Source organism: Cibotium barometz, chromosome 66 (assembly GCF_041138505.1).
Source record: "Cibotium barometz isolate CiBa-2024 chromosome 66, ASM4113850v1, whole genome shotgun sequence".
NCBI lineage: Eukaryota > Viridiplantae > Streptophyta > Polypodiopsida > Cyatheales > Cibotiaceae > Cibotium > Cibotium barometz.
The window spans coordinates 3,187,555-3,206,093 of NC_141111.1; the positions used below are offsets into that span (position 1 = coordinate 3,187,555).

Sequence of the window (18,539 nt, forward strand, 5' to 3'; positions counted from 1 at the left end):
TATCTGCTTGTGTTCTATTAGTATGATGTTAAATATGCCAATAGATGTAAACTTCTCAATCAACATTAGATTCATAGGGGTTGCAACCCTTATTATGCCTGTTTGTGTCGTATTTCAAGCAAGTTAGGACACATTTTTAACAGTTGGTTGCACCAGTAAAGAAATTGATTGCCTTTCATTTGCATTACGGGATAGAGGTTCATATTGTGCATGGTTTTGTGATTGGCAATCGCACTAAGTGTACGATTGTGGTGTTTTATGATTTTTATAAATGCATGCAACGACATAATGCATGAGAAACCGTTGCCTTAAGCGATAATACTCACTTTCGATGTGGTGTTGATGGCACACTATCGCACCAAGCCATGTCTCTCCTACACGGTTGTAGGGGACTGTTTTTTTTTTTTTTTTTTTGGGAGGGAGGGGTAGAAGACTAGCACAGGAGAAGGTTGATTGGTACTTCTGAAAAGCACACCATCATGGAGAAAAGCTCACTCACTTATAGTGTAGGTTTCCTTCGCACCATTGAAATGCACCTACCCTTCCAACAACAACATTCAAATAGAGAGAGTTGCTAGATTCCGTTCAAGTATATTCTCTCTCTCTCTCTCTCTCTCTCTCTCTAGAGTAAATTGGAAATGTCCCTGTTGCCGCTGCTCTCAAGTCCTTTCAAGGAGGTAAAAACCTCTACCACCACGTATACCAAATGATGGGGCTGTGAATCGTATGATGCCAACCACGCAGCTTCAGTGTATGCTCTTGAGGCAAGCGCGCGCTCTCTCTGACTTCAAGTAATAAAATAACCTTCTTGGCCTAACTCTGAAGGTAAGGAAGATTGTCGCCAATGTAAAAGTTGGGCCCATCCCTTGGGAAAATTATTATTATTGTTATTAAAAAAACAAACAAACAAACAACGTGGCATTATCATTTTTGCATCTACAACAGACAGACAGACAGAAAGAAAGAAACTGGTATTTGGAGCTCCACTTCCAAAATAGTAGTCTGGACGATCTCTTTGCCATAATTTCAGATATCTCTGGTCCTTGATGTCTTAATTTTGCACCACTTTTACTTCTGTGTGCAAGGGATATATGTAGGAATTTGTGCTAGTCTTGGAGAAGGAAATAATAAGCAAGTGTAATTTCTCAAGGGTTGAGTTGAGGCTAAGAATGCCCTATCTCCAGCCTTTCATCATTTGCAATGGAATGGCCTTGCATAGTCGAATGGCCACCTAAAAATCGTTAGTGTGTGTACACGTGCATGTCACACCTTTTCCAGGATCCCATGGATTGAAAGCAACACCTGTCTTTACACAAAATAGTCATTGCCAAACCTACAATCAAATAGAATTACTGCAACTTCAAGTCACAAGTCATGCTGACCTGTATACAGCTCGTGTTCATCACTCATGTGAAACGGCCACACACACACAGTTTCAACAAGCAATCGATTGTACACTACAATAACAACTTCTCTTTTGAAAGATTCCTACATGGATTATACACTTAATTCTTGCATAAACTTCTCTTTTCCCTGATCACCAGATTCTGTATAACCCCCACTGGTTATCTAGAAAATGGAAACAGTTGTCGGCAGTCAAAGACTGAAGATTTACATCTCACCACCACCTCTCCTAATATGCCAAGTAGTCATCATTGTGGGGGCTTGAGAGGGCGGGGGCACAACTTGGTGAGATATTCATAACAAGTTCTCATGAGCATCAGTTATGGCATTTGCCTCTCAGACACTGTCGACTGACCTTAGTCGAGCGGAATAAGGCTCCATAGTTCGCTGAACAACAAGAATCTCCACCCGCAATCCCTGAAGATATCAAAACTTTGGATCACGGCCTCAAAGCTATAGAAATTAGTCAATTCATGAGCATGGTCAATTTCATCTTACCTCCATCTGTATAGGAAGATTATGTAAAAGGTTTAGAAAGGGCTTTTGCTTGGTCTCAACTTCGTGTCTGACAGCTTTGCTTTGGCCCAAGAGAATAGCAACACCTGCATGATCTTGGGTGAGTATTTGAACTACCAAATTCCTTGTTATGCGTTCTTTGAGCCCAAAAGAGGAAATGAAGTTTCACTCTTCTCTTGGTTTCCTTCAATCTTACATCAACCAATTTGCCTCCTGCTTGTTGCCAGTAACTAACCATACTTTCAAACCCTTACTGCTTGGGCAATTAACAAAACTAGTTAATCACCTGTTCCAAGTTGAAGAACCCGGACAACCTGCACCCACAAATTAGATGATTTGAGCTGGACTCTGACAAGCTGCAATCGATTTGATATGCTCGCATAACATGTAGTGGCATTCCTACCTCTTTCAGTACTTTAGGGCAGAGTGACTCCCGAGATCTAGAGGTGCCTATTCAAAATTAAACAAAGCATGTTAAATATTCACTCACTCCAAAACTCATATGCTGCCAAAACGGCTAGAGCAAACAGCACTTACATTAACCCCATTCACTTTGTCAGAAAGTAACAGCATACCACATCGAACACCAAATGGCATATCACATATGATCTGATCGACAACACCCTTGCGCAAGGGCAAGTTTGATGCATCCCATCGTAATAAATCACACCGCAACACACCTCCAGAAGCTGCACACAATTGAAACAGTTCACTTGATAGAAATGTTCTGGTCTGCATCATCTCTGCTTTCATGTCGCATTCATGAAATTACACCACTTTTTTATTTTAAGAGACATGGATGAAAGCAAAAAGATTCTTAACAGGTACAAATATTAAAGATGTTTGAAAACCAAACTGATGATTTCAAAGCACAAATTCAATTTGACATAGGTACAAGGAATTCATGGAAGCTCCAGTGCATTCTTTAATACAATTGTTAGGCAGCCTTCTCTTGTCCAAAAAAGAGATCCTTCTGTAGGTAAACTTCTGGATCAGGTTGAAGGTAGCCAGAGCGTGAGCTCTAGCTCCCCCCCCTCCTGCATTCTTCCGCCTGCGCCCTCTGCCCCTCCACTTTGTTCTCTCCCTCCTGCCCTGCGGCTCCCGCTCCCCCCCTCCCTTCGCATCTCCTTCTTCGCCTTCGCGTGCCCTCCGCCTCCCCCTCTCCTTCTCCTTCTCTGCCTGCGCCTGCCCCCTCCCCCTTTTGCTTCCCCTCTCCTTCTTCGCCTGCCCCCTCCCCCTCTCCGTCTGTGTCCCCCGTCTCCCCCCCCCCCCCCCCATATGGTAGCCTCTCCTCCGTTTTACCTCGTCCCTCATGTCGTCTTCAGGCAGTCTTTCTCAGTTCTTGGGGGTTTTTTCTCTTGGCAAGTCTCGGCTTTTTTTTTTGGTCTTTACCCTCAAGAGGACTCCATGGCAGCCGCTCCGTCATCCCTGACCGAGGCCGCTGTTACTTGCTTATCCTTTTCGGAAGCGGATCTTCGGCTTCTCGCTATTACGACTATTGCATCGCTAGAGGCCTCCACTCTGGTATGCAAGATTGTCGGTAGCCGCCCAGCGCGTGGACAACTCAGAGATCTTTTGCAGGCGAGCCTCATCGGTGGGCCTGCAAAGATCACAGACATTCATCCTCTGGGACGTGGCTACTATCAGGTTCAGTTCGACTCGCTAGCGGTGTCAGATCAAGTCATGCAGCTGAGCCCCGTTGCATTGCATACAGCACAGGCCTTCTTTGCATAATGGTAGCACGGCTTCGACCCCATGTTCGACCCACTGGCTGGCATGTCGGGCTTCCCAGTGACAATCTGCTTCCCAGACCTTAGGAAGGAGTACCTTCCTCTTCTCCCGGTGATTGGTGGAGCCATTGGAGGAGTGATGGAATCCCCCCCCCGCTCCTACCTCATCTCCTGCACGGGCGGCGGGATTCCATCCCTTCGCATTTGTATTGCCTCGCCGTAGACAGTGCCTCATGTCATATCCATACTATGCCTCTAGGGCGACCCCATCATTCAGAGAGTGGAGTACTCAGGCCTCCCAGGCCAGTGTCTCATTTGCCGGTAGATAGGTCACCTTGCCAAAGCTTGCGCTCGACGCCAGGCTAGGAGACCGCCTCCAATGGTCCCCCCTCAGGTCCCTGTGCAGATCCTCACTAGGGGGTAGAGAGAGAGGCAAGCTCTCAGGCAACGGAGGACCAAGATCCGGCCGACCCTGCCACCGAAGAGTGGCGGACAGTTGGCCCGCGCCCAGGCTGTCAACCGACTACCAGAGCTGAGCGTTGTTGCCGTGCGTGCTAGGCTGGCAAAGTACAGGAGGATTCGGTATTGTCAGAGAACCGTTATGAGCATTTATCTCAGATCCCACCCGTTAGCGATGGGCCCCCTCTAGTCACGGAGTGGGTCCCTCCGACCCCCCCGGTTTGGCGGCCGCTTCCCTGCCGAGATTCCTCCTCCGGTTTTGAGATTCTAGTGAGGCCAATAGACCTCACTAATTCCCCGGCGAGGCCCTCTCAGCAATCTCCCTCTTCGACAGATCTCCCCTAGCCGCTCCCTTCTCCTTCCTCTCCACCTCCCCACCCCCACCCCCACCTCCTCCGCCTCCTCCCCCACCCTCACCTCCAACTTTTCCTGCAACGGTCCCCTCTACCCCGTCCTCTTCCTTTGAGCCAGCACCCCCCTCCCTCCGCCTCTCCAGTGCACTCCCGTTGCCCTCCAGCAGCGCCCGACCCGAAGCGGAGGCAGTTGGTGAGTTCCGTTCGCCGCTTGATCCATAGATTCTCGAAGCCGGTAGAGATAACCATTGCCGCTTCCCGATGAGGACACTCCCACCAAAGTCCCCACGTGGGCCCCCTCGGATCTTGGCGCTTCCAGTGGACTACAGTTTCTTCCGCTACCTTCCGGTGGAAGAGACATATATTTTTGACCAGACAGTTGCGCCCATTCGGATATGTGTGGTGTTCCATCATTCCAGACCTTCTACACCAGAGAGTGGTGCGATGATCTTCTCTTTTCCTTTGAGCCCTGAAGATGGAGTGGAACTTGGAGTCAGTGGGTGCCACCATTCAGGGACAAGCAGTCGAGCTTTCACATCATCTCCACGCTCTTCGCATCACTGATGTGCTCACCCGCCTCTGGCCCTTGGATAGGATGGAGCTGGGAGGCTCACGCCATAGGGACAAGGACGGGGAGGTGGTAGCCTCCATCCTAGAGCTGCTACTTTTTGTGTTGCTGCATATCTCACAGTACCCCTCCCCCCCTCTTATAGATACCTCCATTGTGATTGATGGAGTCGGAGTATGCCTACTCTCGTTCTCGGACAGAGTGGTGACACATGGAGGATAGGATCCGCGCCCACTTGGCACGCCTTCCTTAGGCTGACTTCTGGTGCATGGGCAGAGACTTCAACATGATAGAGGTAGCAGAGGGCAGACTTGGAGGAGGCACGACCACAGTTTCAAGCGTAGAGTACTCTGCATGGGAGGAGTTGATCATGGCACTCAGGGGTCAAGATCAAAGTTTGGACGCAGCCCTAGGAGCCTGTGTTTCTCGCGGTCTGATAGGAGGAGCACCGGCCCCAATCTCTAGATTTTGTGGATGAGCGGGCACTACTTTCTCGGATCATGCTCCGATTATTATGACACTAGAGGACCCCTGGAGGCACGACCCAAGCTCTAGGACCCGGACAGTCTTATTCAAGACCTTGAGATCTGCAGCAAGATAGAGCAGATTTAGACAGAATTCGATTTTACATCAAACTTTGCTGTGTGCATTTTGGATGCGGGCCTTGGTGAGATCAGCAGCTTTTTGCAGGAGGCAACTTAGAGCAGATTGGAAGGATTTCGTAAGCAGGAGAGGAGTTTTGAGGAGGGGTCTTGCCTCTCTTCAACAACTTCAGGAGAGTTCCCCCGATAGCCCTTGGATCGAGGGTCGGTTGGTTGCCGCCCATACGGAGATCAGATCCATCAAGGAGAGGAGGGTGGAGTACAGATACCATGCCAGAACTTCCTTTAAGACCTAGGCCGGCGATAGAGTCACAGGAGACTTCTTTGAGATAGGTGGTCCCCACAAGAGGAGAGATGGTATTCGCAGGTTGCATGGCTAGGATGGAGACATTGTTTCTGACCCCCCCACCCCCCCACCCCATAAGAGAGCCATTGCCACCACTGATTTCTTTCGTCTCTCCTCACGAGTGCCCCATTATCTCCACAGGTGATGGACGCGCGCGAGAGGGTTGGGCGGCACACGAGGGAGGTGGTTCCCCTCGCCCTTCGGTCCTTCTTGCCGACTCCCTTTTCTGCAGAAGAGCTAGCGGAGGCATTGAGAGGCGGCCTTCGTGCTGCCTTCAATGAGATTATGTCCACAGGTGTACCATGCTAGAGAGGCTTTCAGAGGGTCTGATACACTTGATTCCTAAGGAGGGTGGTGACAGATTGGAGATCTGGCAGTGGAGACCCATCACCCTTCTTGGGACGGCCTACAAGATTCTAGCCAAAGCCATTAACCAGAGACTTCAGCCTTTCCTCCCTGACTTGATCCATGACACTCAGACAAGTTTTGTTCACGATCGGGGCATTCTAGACAACATCTTCACCTTCTGGGAGGCCACTTCTTCCGCCACGATGCAGCAGCACGACCTCATTGTACTACTTGACTTTGAGAAAGCTTATGATAGGGTTGATTAGAGCTTTTTGGAGGGTACTATGAGCCGAATTTTCCCCGCGGAGTGGATCCGTGGGGTTTCAGGACTTGACTTAGCCTCTCACAGCCAGGTTCTCATTCAGGGAGCCTCTGGCGACAAATTCCCCCTTTCTTGCTCGGTCCCGCAAGCCTGTCCTCTGTCCTTGAGCCTAGGGGCCCTTGGCCGTAGATTACCAGATGGATTTTCACAGAGATGCGGGCTCGTGGATTCAGCCCAACCTTTGAGGACATTTGCAGCCAGTTTACTTCCAGCTTGGGATCACCTCAGGCCGGCCCTTAGGCAACTAGCTCCGGTAGCCTCCGAGGAGCGTCTCAGACAGCCATTGGTCTGGAACCCCTGATCCGTTTACTCAATGGCCATATGTAGAGGGCCAGACATCATGTATCATGGGGTGCATTGAGCATGGGACCTGCCAGGTCCCTTGGAGACTGGATTGCACACAGGTAGTAACCCCCGGAGCTTTAGGAGAGAGGCCTGATAGGCTCAACATTGACATCGACTCTGCTATCCCTCAGGAGTGGCTAACCCCTATCCCAGACCTGACTCCCCCTCTGTGGCTAGGCGTGTTTACCAAGCATGACATTCTTTTGGCAGTCCATGCAGTGGATGAGGGCAGTGGTTTGCTAACTTTTTCTATTGGTTCACATGGCATATTAGAGAGATCTGAGCCCCCCTTGGAGGATTTCAGCGGCTGCACCTTATAGTGGGTGAGGGTGATTGGATTTCAAGCACGGAAGTGGCACATAGACCCCCCACCTGGCAAGGTGGCTAGGGAGAGCCATCCTCTCACGCGCCTCCAGTGGGACCGGGAAAGTGGACTTGGCGTGACCCTGCTGATTGGGAGGAGACACTAGATGCCCCCTTTTTGCATATACAGCGCAGCTAGGCCACAGGATTCAGATGCCAGAGATTGATGGCACCCTGGTAGCAGCAATACATTGGCAGTCTCAGGGCCTCTCACAATGTTTCCTCTCAAATTTTTGGAAGAGGCTCTTAGACGATTTTAGGCCTAGGAAGATCACCCTCTTTCCCTGGCTGATGGCACACAGGAGCTTGGCGGTTGGCACATGGTTGGCAGTTGGAGGTCGGCCAGCAACCTACCCGAGATGTGGCCACCCACAGGAGTTTCAGCAACATTGTCTTTGGGATTGCCTGAAGGGTTAGTAGGTTTGGCTACGGATTCTTTGCATATTCATGATGGACAGGGCCTCGACCCGGATCATTACATGGGACACTGTAGCTTGGCCCACTAAGACTGAGGTGGTCAAGGCTTATGAGGAGGATGGTGGGGGGCTAGCCCTTCAGGTCTCTCACCTCCGCATTTTCACAGTGCTATCTACCGACCATTGGCGACCGAGCTCATGCCGCAGATGGGAGATTTGTAGTAGCATTGTGGCCTGGCACATTTGGCGAGCTAGATGCAGCGAAGCCATGGAGGGTACCCACACTCTGCTTGCTAAGTCTATCAGGAGCATTTGGCTCGACATCATTCATACCCTCTGCGGTCAGTGGGGGAAGTTGTAGGGTGGTTCTGACCACATACGGAAGCGGCCGGAAGCTTTCTTGAGGCTCTAGCGGTCTGACCCTTTTCTTACAAATATAGAGGTGGTCACCCCACTTGGCATTACAGAGTCCAGACCACCTGCGTGGTTGTTCCCCCCCCCCCCCCCCCCCCCCCCCACCCCCCCCCAATATGAGATAGCCTTCTTCCTCATAGAGCAGCCAGCTGGAGGAGAAGTGTCTATCCCCCCTCTTTTGATTACTTGATCCCCGCCCTGTACATGAGGCGAGTTTGTATCTAGCCCTTCGTGGTTGTATTTAGCCCTTTGTGGCTGTTTTTTTTCAGTAACTAATAGAAGGATCTTTTCCTGGAAAAAAGAACTTCTGCAGCCTTCCACACATCAGAGTTGTGGCTTGGTAAGTGATCTTGCATGACTTAGCCAAAAGATATAGAGCCTCTACATGTCCCATTTGCTACGATGAGTTAGCCTTTCTAACGTGTGGCAAACAGGAGAAGAGCCAAAAGTGTCCGTCATTTTGACCTCTTCTTTCGGATTCTAATGCTTTGAGCTAGATTCATTTGCAGATAACACGATCACTATGTGCTAGAGAAATTCTACAAGTATCCACATCAGCTTTGACTGCAAACAGAGTGCTTCTTACACCAGATGAAATTTGCTCATTGGTCTCTATTGAGATCAAACTACCACAAGGCTCTGCTAATTCTGCCACCAAATGTATCCAGTAAAAGGGAGTATCAAAGCACAAGCTGTATTTCTGTCTCCAACAAGTCTTTTTTGTCTTTGATTATAATGCAATGTTTCTCCTAGTTTCCTCACACTGGCAAAAAATGGTCTCCTTTCTCTCTTTCAATAGATGACTTCATATTTCAGGGTCCTTTGCCACTTTATAATTGTGACTGGTTGTTTTTGAACAATAAAGTGGTTCTAAGAGAACATTGAAGAGACATAAAAGGAACCACATGGACTTGACTATTTGAAACCCTGGCCAGAATTCTGCGCACCGTTTACATTCTCTGAGGTAGCATCCACGGCTCTGGTAGCAATATCACCTGCCATACAGAAAACCTGATTGCCAAGCCAATCTACTGCCTCCAATGGGATTGTACCACATCCACACCTGCACATCCAAACCACAATAATTCCAAGACATAGGATAGTGTATTTTTCAAGTTTTCAGAGCAGAAGACAAACTAAGCGAACTAGATAAGGTTAACTTTCTGGTACTTGCAAATATTTTGCATCACACCTTGATTTGTGTTCAAATATGTGAGCAAATGAGCACGCACATGTATGTGTGTGTGTCGTATTACCCCAAAAAAAAAAGTGTGCGGAGAGACAGGTGGACCTACTGAAGCTACTCGCTTGCAGACCTTCTTGCCTGTAGACCTGCTTGCCTGTGGACCTGCTTGACCTGCTCGCCTGCTCGACCTTCTCATCTGTTTCGACGTCCTTGCCTGATCGACCTGCTCGCCCCTTGTGTGTGTCTGCGTGTGTGCTGAGACACTCGCCTGCTCCCCCCCTTATGATTCTGTTCGACTGTTTGCTTACTCGCCTGCTTGTTTTGTTGTCTGTGTGAGGCTCCCCTGCTCTTCTATTTCACTTTTCATGTGTGTGCCTTTGTCACCTGCTATTCTGCTCCATCTATTTGCTGCTCGCTGCCTCTTCTTATTTCATAGCTTCTGTCTTTGCTTTCTCTTCAGCCTCTTGGCTGCCTTGTGTGTGTGTGTCTGTGTGTGATATCGGCGAGAGTTTATAGCTCTGTTTCTGTTTTCTGTGAGCTGTTAGTTCACAGATATACCTAGATGAATCTAGGAACATGCCCAAATCCACCTTATAAGAAGGTGCAATTTATAACCTCATGGTAGTCATCCACAAGACAATAAACCATCAACTCCATCATGCATAGTATGGACTTAATACTACAACATCCCCACTAACGTCATCAGTGCCCAATAGTGGGTGTAGAACTTGGTATCAATATATGCTCCCACACACACACCCCCACGCACGCACACACACATAAGAGCATACATTCATACAAAGGTCTGTGTACTGTGTTTCTGTTAGAGCTCCGGAGATATAGGGCAGACTCAGCCATAATGAAGCCTAGCACTAAGGATCATAACAAATAGAAAGAATTATTACAACAAAAAGGTAGTTGATAGGGCATATGCACCACTAAAGATAGAAAGAATTAACACAATATCAACTGGCTACAACTTGGACGAAAACTTCACAATGTGAAATTTGCATGTCCGCTAATACAACATAAAGATATACGAATCCAGGAACATGCCCAAATTCACCTTATAAGAAAGTGCAATTTATAACCTCATGGTAGTCATCCACAAGACAATAAACCATCAACTCCATCATGCATAGTATGGACTAGATACTACGACATCCCCACTAACGTCATCAGTGCCCAATAGGGGGTGTTAGTTCGCAGATCTTCAGCTTCATCTCTTTTTGTTGCAACCATCTTCTCCAAGTGCTCTCCGTCAGCTATGGATGCGGCTGGTTTTTCTCTTGACACCATGAGACAGCAAGAACACGTAATTCACTATGAAAGAAGACATGAAAAATCTGTTCACGTCATAGATTCCAAGAAGCCAAGACATGAGGATCCTGCTGCATAGCTTCTTTATGATGTGTTGCATCAGGATTTTCAAGGTGCAAAGTGGAAGAAGCCCAAACCTACACTAAAGCGCACTATCCCGAAGAATATAATTCTCCCCAAAGTAAAAAAGTTCTCTAAACAGGGTGTAATTCTCTTCTTTCCGGGCCGGTGCCCTTTGCAGAGGATTTTGGACAGTGGTTGAACACAATGCTTGCAGGTTTACATGTAGAAGGCGTTTACTATGCAGCCCGTGGTTTTTATGAAGTGGTGCTCAAGTAGCCCGATTTCAAGCAGCAGTAATTTCAAAAGTCTCCTTTGTTCTATGGTCAGCAGATGGTCCATGTGCTACGTTGGACCCCTACTACTGAGTATCAAGCGCTTGTGCGGCATTGTTGTCCAGTTTGGGTGGAAGTTCTTTCTCTAGTGTTTGTGTGCTGGTTAAGCAAGTTTTACAGCTTGCAATGGCTTTTAATGATCCAGATAGCAGATTGATTATTTTGCAATGCATGCTCAATGGGAAGCTCTATGAGTTTGGCTCTCTATATGCCCCTACACTTTCAGCCCATCAAACTCATTTGTGGCATTTTATGAGTAGGTATCCTTGGTTGTCCAATGCACATATCTGTGGGGATTTTACTAACTCCCGTCCTCCTCAAGACAACAATCGGGGTCATTCACATATGCTTGCAAAGATTGGATCGCTGGTATCTCTTGCATGCAGATCATGTTGACACTTTTCTGTGTCGTATGTAAATTGATTACTCTTTAAACCTTTCTGATCATGCACCGGTTTGGTTGGGTTTGTACTTTGATATGCCTCTTGATGAGATTTCCTTACCCACTAAACAGCTTCTATTGGTGAACAATTCCTATCTCTCACATGCATTGTTTCATGATATGACTATTGATGTTATTGACGCCTTACAGGCTAAAATGTATGAGAGCATAGACATTGCATGGTATCATTTTACTGCCCGTATGCAAACTCTTATCAATGAATATGGCAAATGGTATTTGGGGGATGAAAGACAATGTATCTATTAACTGAAGAATATGTTGCACTTCCTGGAGGAGGCCAATCATACTTGCATGCTATCTCAGAAAGACGAGGATCATATTGTCTATGCAAAGCATGCGTTGGCCTCTCAATGATCATCGGAAATTGCAAAAATGGCAAGTTAGATCACGCCGAAAACCCCTTTTGGATAAGGGTTGTTCATCCAAAGCTTTCTTCAAAAGCTTACATGTTTCCAGACAAAAACAATGTATATCTAGAGTGATGAAAGAGGATGGCAATCGGACATAGGACATATACCAGCTAGAGCATGAATGTGTTATGTATTTTCAACATGTTTTTGCAACATCGCCCAAGATGACTCCCGATATTTGTAGGGCTAGGCAAGAGCTTCTGTCTCGTGTTTCTAACATTGTGGATATGGATGAAGCGGTTGATTCAGAGTTCATGTTTTCAGCTGTGGAACTAAACATGGCACTAAAGGCGCCTGGTAAATGGAAGACTCTACGATGGGATGGATTAACTGTGGAGTTCTTTTTGCAGTTTTGGCCTATGCTTGAAGAATCACTTTTACTCCTCAACACGGCACTGCCCACCAGGGGCAAATGCCCGAGCGCAGACGGGCTTCCAGTCTCCTTCTTTCTTTGCCATTGGGACCTCATGGAAGGTGGCCTTCGAGCTGCCTTCAATGAGATTATGATCATAGGTGCCATGCCAGAGAGGCTCTCAAAGGGCTTGATTCACTTGATTCCCAAGGAGGGTGGTGACAGATTGGAGATCCAGCACTAGAGATCCATCACTCTTCTAGGGACAGCCTATAAGACCTTGGCCAAGGCCATCAACAGGAGACTTCAACCTTTTCTCCCAGACTTGATCCACAACACTCAGACCGGCTTTGTTCAGGATCAGAGCATTCTGGACAACATCTTTAGCTTCTGGGAGGCGACAACTTCGGCCGGGATGCGGCAATAGGACCTCATTGTGCTACTCCTAGACTTTGAGAAAGCTTATGATAGGGTGGATTGGAGCTTTCTGGAGGACACAATGAGCCGGATGGGATTTCCCATGGAGTGGATTCGTGGAGTCTCAGGACTTTACTTAGCCTCACACAGCCAGGTTCTCATTTAGGGAGCCCATGGCGACAGATTCACCCTCTCCCGCTCAGTTAGACAAGGTTGTTCTCTCACACCTTACCTCTTCCTATTCGTCACCGAGGCCATGAGTAGTTTTCTCTCCACCCAAGAGACCGGGCTTAAGGAAACAGGATTTGCGTCTTCCCCTCCGCACGCAGGAGGAGCTCCTGGACTCAGAGTTTGCAAGACGACACAACAGCTTTCCTTGCATGAGATGTGGGAAATCTACAGAGATTTGCAGAGGCGATCTAGATTTTTTGCCGCACATCAGGAGCACAGATCAACTGGCACAAGGCGTGTGGTTTTTGGGTAGGCCCAGCATCCATCCCGACTTAGCGACCAGTTGAGGATTTCTAGTGGATCCCGAGTGGCACTCCAGTTCGTTATCTCAGATGCCAGGTTGGCATTGATCTCTCCCTCGAGCAGCAGCTCACCCCGCTTCTTCTGAATATTCAGAAGAAGCTTCTATATTGGAGCTCGGTGAGGCTCTCCCTAGCAAGCAGGGTGGTCGTGGCGAACCAGGTACTTCTTGCCACCATGTGGTACATCACTTCGTGCTGGGCCTTTTCTCGGGCATGTATTGGCTAGGTACAGCAATTGATCCGAAACTTCTTATGGGCCGGAAGTGATGGGAGGCCAGCCAAGGCCAAGGTGGCATGGAGAGTGATCATTCAGCCACGTCGCAGAGGGGGGCTAGGCCTCATTGACCCTGCTATCCAGAGCCGCGCCCTGTTGGCCAAGCTGATTGTTGGAGGCCTCCTTCCCGGTGGTGAGCCCTGGAAGGATTTCCTATTGGCCCGGATTTCAGCCCGCACCCCGAGTCTTGAGGGCCCTTGGCCGCAAAGTACCAAATGAATCCCCGTGGTGTTAGCCCAACTTTTGAGGACAAATTTGCAGTCAGTTTACTTCGTGCTTGGGATCATCTTAGGATAGCCCTCAGACAGCAGCCCTCAGACAGATAGCTCTAGTTGCCTCAAAGGAGCGGCTTTGGCAGCCTTTGGTTTGGAACCCCCTGATCCGTTTACCCAGTGGCCACATGCTAGGGGCCCGACCGCAATGTTCTTAATCATGCTTAGGGCTGTGGGTCACTACAGCAAGGCTTCCGCGCATGCAACATTGGTATCAGAGCATTCAAGCTCAGCCCACTAAGCTATATACAAGGAAGGTGCGCAGTTCCAGCAGGAAGGATGCAACAGGGTAGCAGATGGAGTGGTCTACAACAGGTGAAGCTAGAGGAAGCATCCCCTGAGGGTAGGTACGCGTACCCAATACCTCATTAAGACCTCAGATCATTTCCAAAGGCCTAGCAACAGGCATGATTAGTTCTGGCAGGTGACCCACCGCTGTGTCAAGGTTAAGGGAAAGCAGGCATGGGGACAGCAGTGAATAGATGCTCAATTCTTCATCAAAGACTTGGAAGTGGAGATCAGGAGTGAAGGTGTTCAGACCCAAAAATATCAATCAAAAGAAGTCATTAAGCAGTATAAGTCAAAGTCAGAAAGCAGTAGCAGTTTAAAGGTCAAGTCCAGGGAGGAAGGACGGCAGAGTTCCACCCCGTCATCAAGTTTCGCAGAAGGGAATGTCACGTGCACAACCATGCCATGGCTTAATCTTCAGCATGAACTGTCTTAATCCCTGATTAGAGCAGTAGCATTGGAGTCATCATTAACATCTTCATCAGCATTGACATCTTCAGCAGCCAATTAAGGAGGTATGGGGCCTGTCGGCTGGCAGCAGAGCTCCATACAACAGGCAGCAACATGAGTTAAAGGCCAGAATCAGGTTGGACAGCATCCATTAAAGCACAGCATTTAAATGAAGATTTTAAAGAATATTTGTCCAGTGCCACTGGCCGACAGCACCATAGCTGGGCGACCAGCACTCCTCGAGTGTATATAAGCATCTCACATAATTCAGCAAAGTCATATTCAGTATTTCCTCATCATTCATTCATAGTACTCAATGTAGGACATATGTAGAAGGGGGCCAGGTCACCCCTACGGGGCTGACCACAGGCCTGAATCAGGTGCAAGCATATCAGTTACCTTTTTGTACCATAGTAATAAAGAAAACCTGAGACCTAATCTCTATCTTCTCTCTCTCCTCTATGTCTTAATCATAAGTTAATTAGTATCAATGTTCTTAATCATGCTTAGGGTTGTGGATCAGTACAGCAAGGCTTCCGCTCATGCAACATCTAGCTTCCCTTGGAGGATTTTAGTGGCTACACCTTGCAGAGGGTGAGGGTGATTGGTTTTCGGGCACGAGAATGGCATATTGATCCAGCACCGGCCAAGGTGGCTAGGGAGAGATTATGGCGGCTATGGAGGATATGGGAGTGACGACCTCTCACACGCCTTTAGTGGGACCTAGGAGAATGGACTTCGCATGATCCAGCGGATCGGGAGGAGACTCTGGATGCCCCCTTCTTTGCATATACTGCACGGCATAGGCCGCATGATCTAGATGCCTAAGATAGATGACACACCAGCAGCAATAGCACATTGGCAATCTCAGGGTCTCTCACAGTGTTTCCTTTCAGAAATCTAGAAGAGACTATGGGACAGCTTTCGGCCAATAAAGATCACCCTCTTTCTTTGGTTGATGGCACCTAGGAGTTTGGCAATCGGTACTTGGCTGGCAGTTGGTGGTTGACCAGCTGCCACCCGCAGGAGACTCAGAGACATTGCCTTTGGGATTGCCCGAACTTCGAAGGCTCAGCAGATTTGGCAGCGGATTCTCTGCATCTTCGCTTTGGACAGGGCACCGACCCAGATCATCACACGGGGCACTGTCGGTTGGGCCACAAAGGCTCGAGTGGTTAGGGCTTATGAGGAGGATGGGGGAGGGCTAGCCGCTAGGCCTTCAGGTCTCTCACCATCGTATTGCAACAGTAACAGTCACAGCCCCACCTACAGGCGACTGGCAGCCAGGCTCATGCCAGAGATGGGAGATTTGCAATAGCATAGCAACCTGGCACATTTGGCGTGCTAGATGCAGCAAGGCCATCGAGGGTACCCACACTCCGCCGGTGGAGACCATCGGCGGGAGCATATGGCTTGATATCATTCACACCCTCCACGATCAGTGGGGGAAGTTACAGGGAGGTTATGCGGAAGAGGCGGGAAGCTTTCTTAAGACTTTGAGGGCCTGGCCCTTTCCTCACACATAGAGGTGGTGACCCCATTGCGCATTACAGACACCATCTGTGTGGTTGTTCCCCCCCTGTATGAGATAGCCTTCTCCTTACAGAGCGGCCAGCCGGAGGAGAAGTGTCTCTTCCCCTTATGATCATTTGATTCCCGCCCTTAAATGAGGCGAGTTTGTATTAGCCCTTTGTGGTTGTTTTTCTTTAACTAATTGAAAGATCTTTTTCCCGGGAAAAAAAAATCCTCGCGATCTTTTGCTCTCCCATTATGCAGCTTTTTAAGAGCCCTAGTGATATTGAAAGAATCGAAGAGGTACGATGATGTAGGCCGAGGGATGTGTGACATCTGTGGTGTAAAATGGTCTGGCACATCATACAATTGTCATGCATAGGCTTCTCAAAGGCGAGGGTCTATGATAGATGTAGGGGTTCTTTTTTCCTCAAAAATATGCCAAGCTTCTGCGTTATCCTCACTCAAAAAGAGTTGTTATAACTCTTGTTGTCGTCTAGCAAGAAATGCGCACTTCTGTCAATGAGCGAGTCTACGGAAGATGTGTTGCATCTCACATGCTGAAATCAGCCCATGTTCCCACTCGCATACGAGGCAAAGCCTGGTGGTTTTGCACTCTTCATCATACCACCCATTCCGGGGTTGCAAGCCCACTGGCAAACTTATTGAGAGGAATGTGATATAGGGGAAGTTGTCATGCCAATGACGTGATAGCTCAAGTGGTAAAGGTGTTTTTCTAGGACCAAGAGGTCTTCGGTTCAAAATCCCACAAGGTGGTTCCTCGGTGGCATCGCCTACAGGCAGTGAAAAACGATAACTGTGGGAGGATCTTGGGCCTAAGGCCAAGGAGGAAAAAAAAAAGGGGGGGGGAAATTGGTGTGCGCCACTATCATGGATAATGGAGGAGAGTTGGGATGTAATGGTGGAGATAGGGAGGAATAAGTCTAGAGCTGATGGAGGGGGAAGTTGGCATGGGCAATGTGATGGATGGAGGAGAGTTGGATGTAATGGTGGAGATAGGGAGGGATAAGTCTCGGGCTGAAATGTGGTGGGAGAGGTGGTCCTCATAGATGTGGTCAAGATCGTGATGAAAAAGGATGCGGGTGAAAGAGGTGGCACGGGGTGTGGGTGTGAGTGTGGGTGTGGGCGGTAAGCCGGGTTATGAAATCGTGAAAGAAAGATATGCGTGGTCGGCTAGTATGGCGGGAGGGACGGTGAAGTCTAGGATGTGTGGTATGAGAGCAAGAGAACCCATGAGGTAGTCCACCGTGCTAGTACCTCCGCTATGCGTGAAACATGTAAGGATGTCTGAACACACCGCTACATATAACCAACTCATGCATAGCCACCATAAGAAGTGTCTATCATATGCTGTTGCATTCTTCATACCCTGGTTGGCCCTCTGGATGCCCATTTCAGCCAAGTCAATCTCTGACAACATCATCTCCCTAGAAGTCATATGCTCATACCTATTCCCCTGCTGTCCGTGCATTAAAGTCTCCAAACAAGAGGACTTCTCCTTGTTGGGAGTGTAAATAATGGCGGACATGGGGTCTCCCCTTTCTGTCACCCTACATGCAAATTTTGACTTCTCTCGTGGGAAGTAGCATACTGCAATATGCATCTGAGAGAGAGAGAGAGAGAGAGAAATGAAATGATATATTAACATCTAAGAGAGAGCACGAGAAGGGTTATATTGATCTTGATGGTATAAAGTTTAATGCTTAAAAGTTCAGCTACCCACTCGGGCTTAAGGCAGCTTTAGACATACATGGGATCCAATATCACATTTCCGGGAAGAATGCCTCCAAGCTGTAACAGAGCATGGGCCACACTGCAAAACAACATTGAACTTATAAGAAATTCAATACTTTGAAGCTAAACATATTCATAGCTATTTGAAGCTAAACATGTTCATAGCTTTAAGTTCATAAAAAAGAAGGCATCTGCACCAGCAAGAAATGCAAAAAAAAAAAAAAAAGTAAGGAAAGCTTCACTTGCTATGTTACTCTTAACTCCTCAAAATCTAAGTCTTTGTTGCTCTAAGCCAACCTTGTGAACAAATGCAATGAAATGAAATGAAATGATATATTAACGTCTCTAAGAGGCCATAGTGGCCTATGAGACCAAAATTGAGAGTACATCTGAAGTTGGTGTCTCATCAAAGAGAACAACTAAATGAGACTAAAAAGTGCAATAAACTGGTTGTCCTATAGTTATAAGAACAGAACTGTAAGACTCCGAGATGATACTGAGTAGAAAATACTAGAAAATACTGAAAAATGTATATCAGGTAGATCCATGTATGCTGATCGGTTGAAGTGTTGCCCTCTCTTTAGATCAAGTATCTCCGCCACCCATGGGGCTGTCTAGAATGGAGAGGTCGTAGAAGCGAGGTAGGCGCCTCCAATGCCGAGCAATAATGGCTCTGATCTGGCAATGGTGAGGATGTTGTGGTCGGGATCCTAGTGAGCGTGGACG

At 48.0% G+C, this 18,539-nt stretch overlaps 1 protein-coding gene across 7 annotated transcripts in view; it reads right to left on the bottom strand.

Annotated features, from left to right (window-relative positions):
* Window positions 1–1,270: 1,270 nt before the first annotated feature.
* The window catches only part of LOC147602683 (uncharacterized), a 64,007-nt gene continuing 46,738 nt past the window's right edge, over window positions 1,271–18,539 (bottom strand). For 4 of the 7 annotated variants that reach the window (XM_086797510.1, XM_086797508.1, XM_086797509.1 and 1 more), the window contains exons 11-17: window positions 17,830–17,892; window positions 9,134–9,249; window positions 2,496–2,609; window positions 2,324–2,370; window positions 2,207–2,234; window positions 1,903–2,006; window positions 1,271–1,821 (exon numbers count right to left, since the gene is read on the bottom strand). In XM_086797510.1, the coding sequence (XP_086653636.1) occupies window positions 1,741–1,821; window positions 1,903–2,006; window positions 2,207–2,234; window positions 2,324–2,370; window positions 2,496–2,609; window positions 9,134–9,249; window positions 17,830–17,892 (553 nt within the window). In that variant the 3' untranslated portion in view covers window positions 1,271–1,740. Of the gene's footprint in view, window positions 1,822–1,896; window positions 2,007–2,206; window positions 2,235–2,323; window positions 2,371–2,457; window positions 2,610–9,133; window positions 9,250–17,829; window positions 17,893–18,539 lie in introns of those variants that run through there. The other 3 variants (XM_086797512.1, XM_086797511.1, XM_086797513.1) reach the window with 2 other exon arrangements.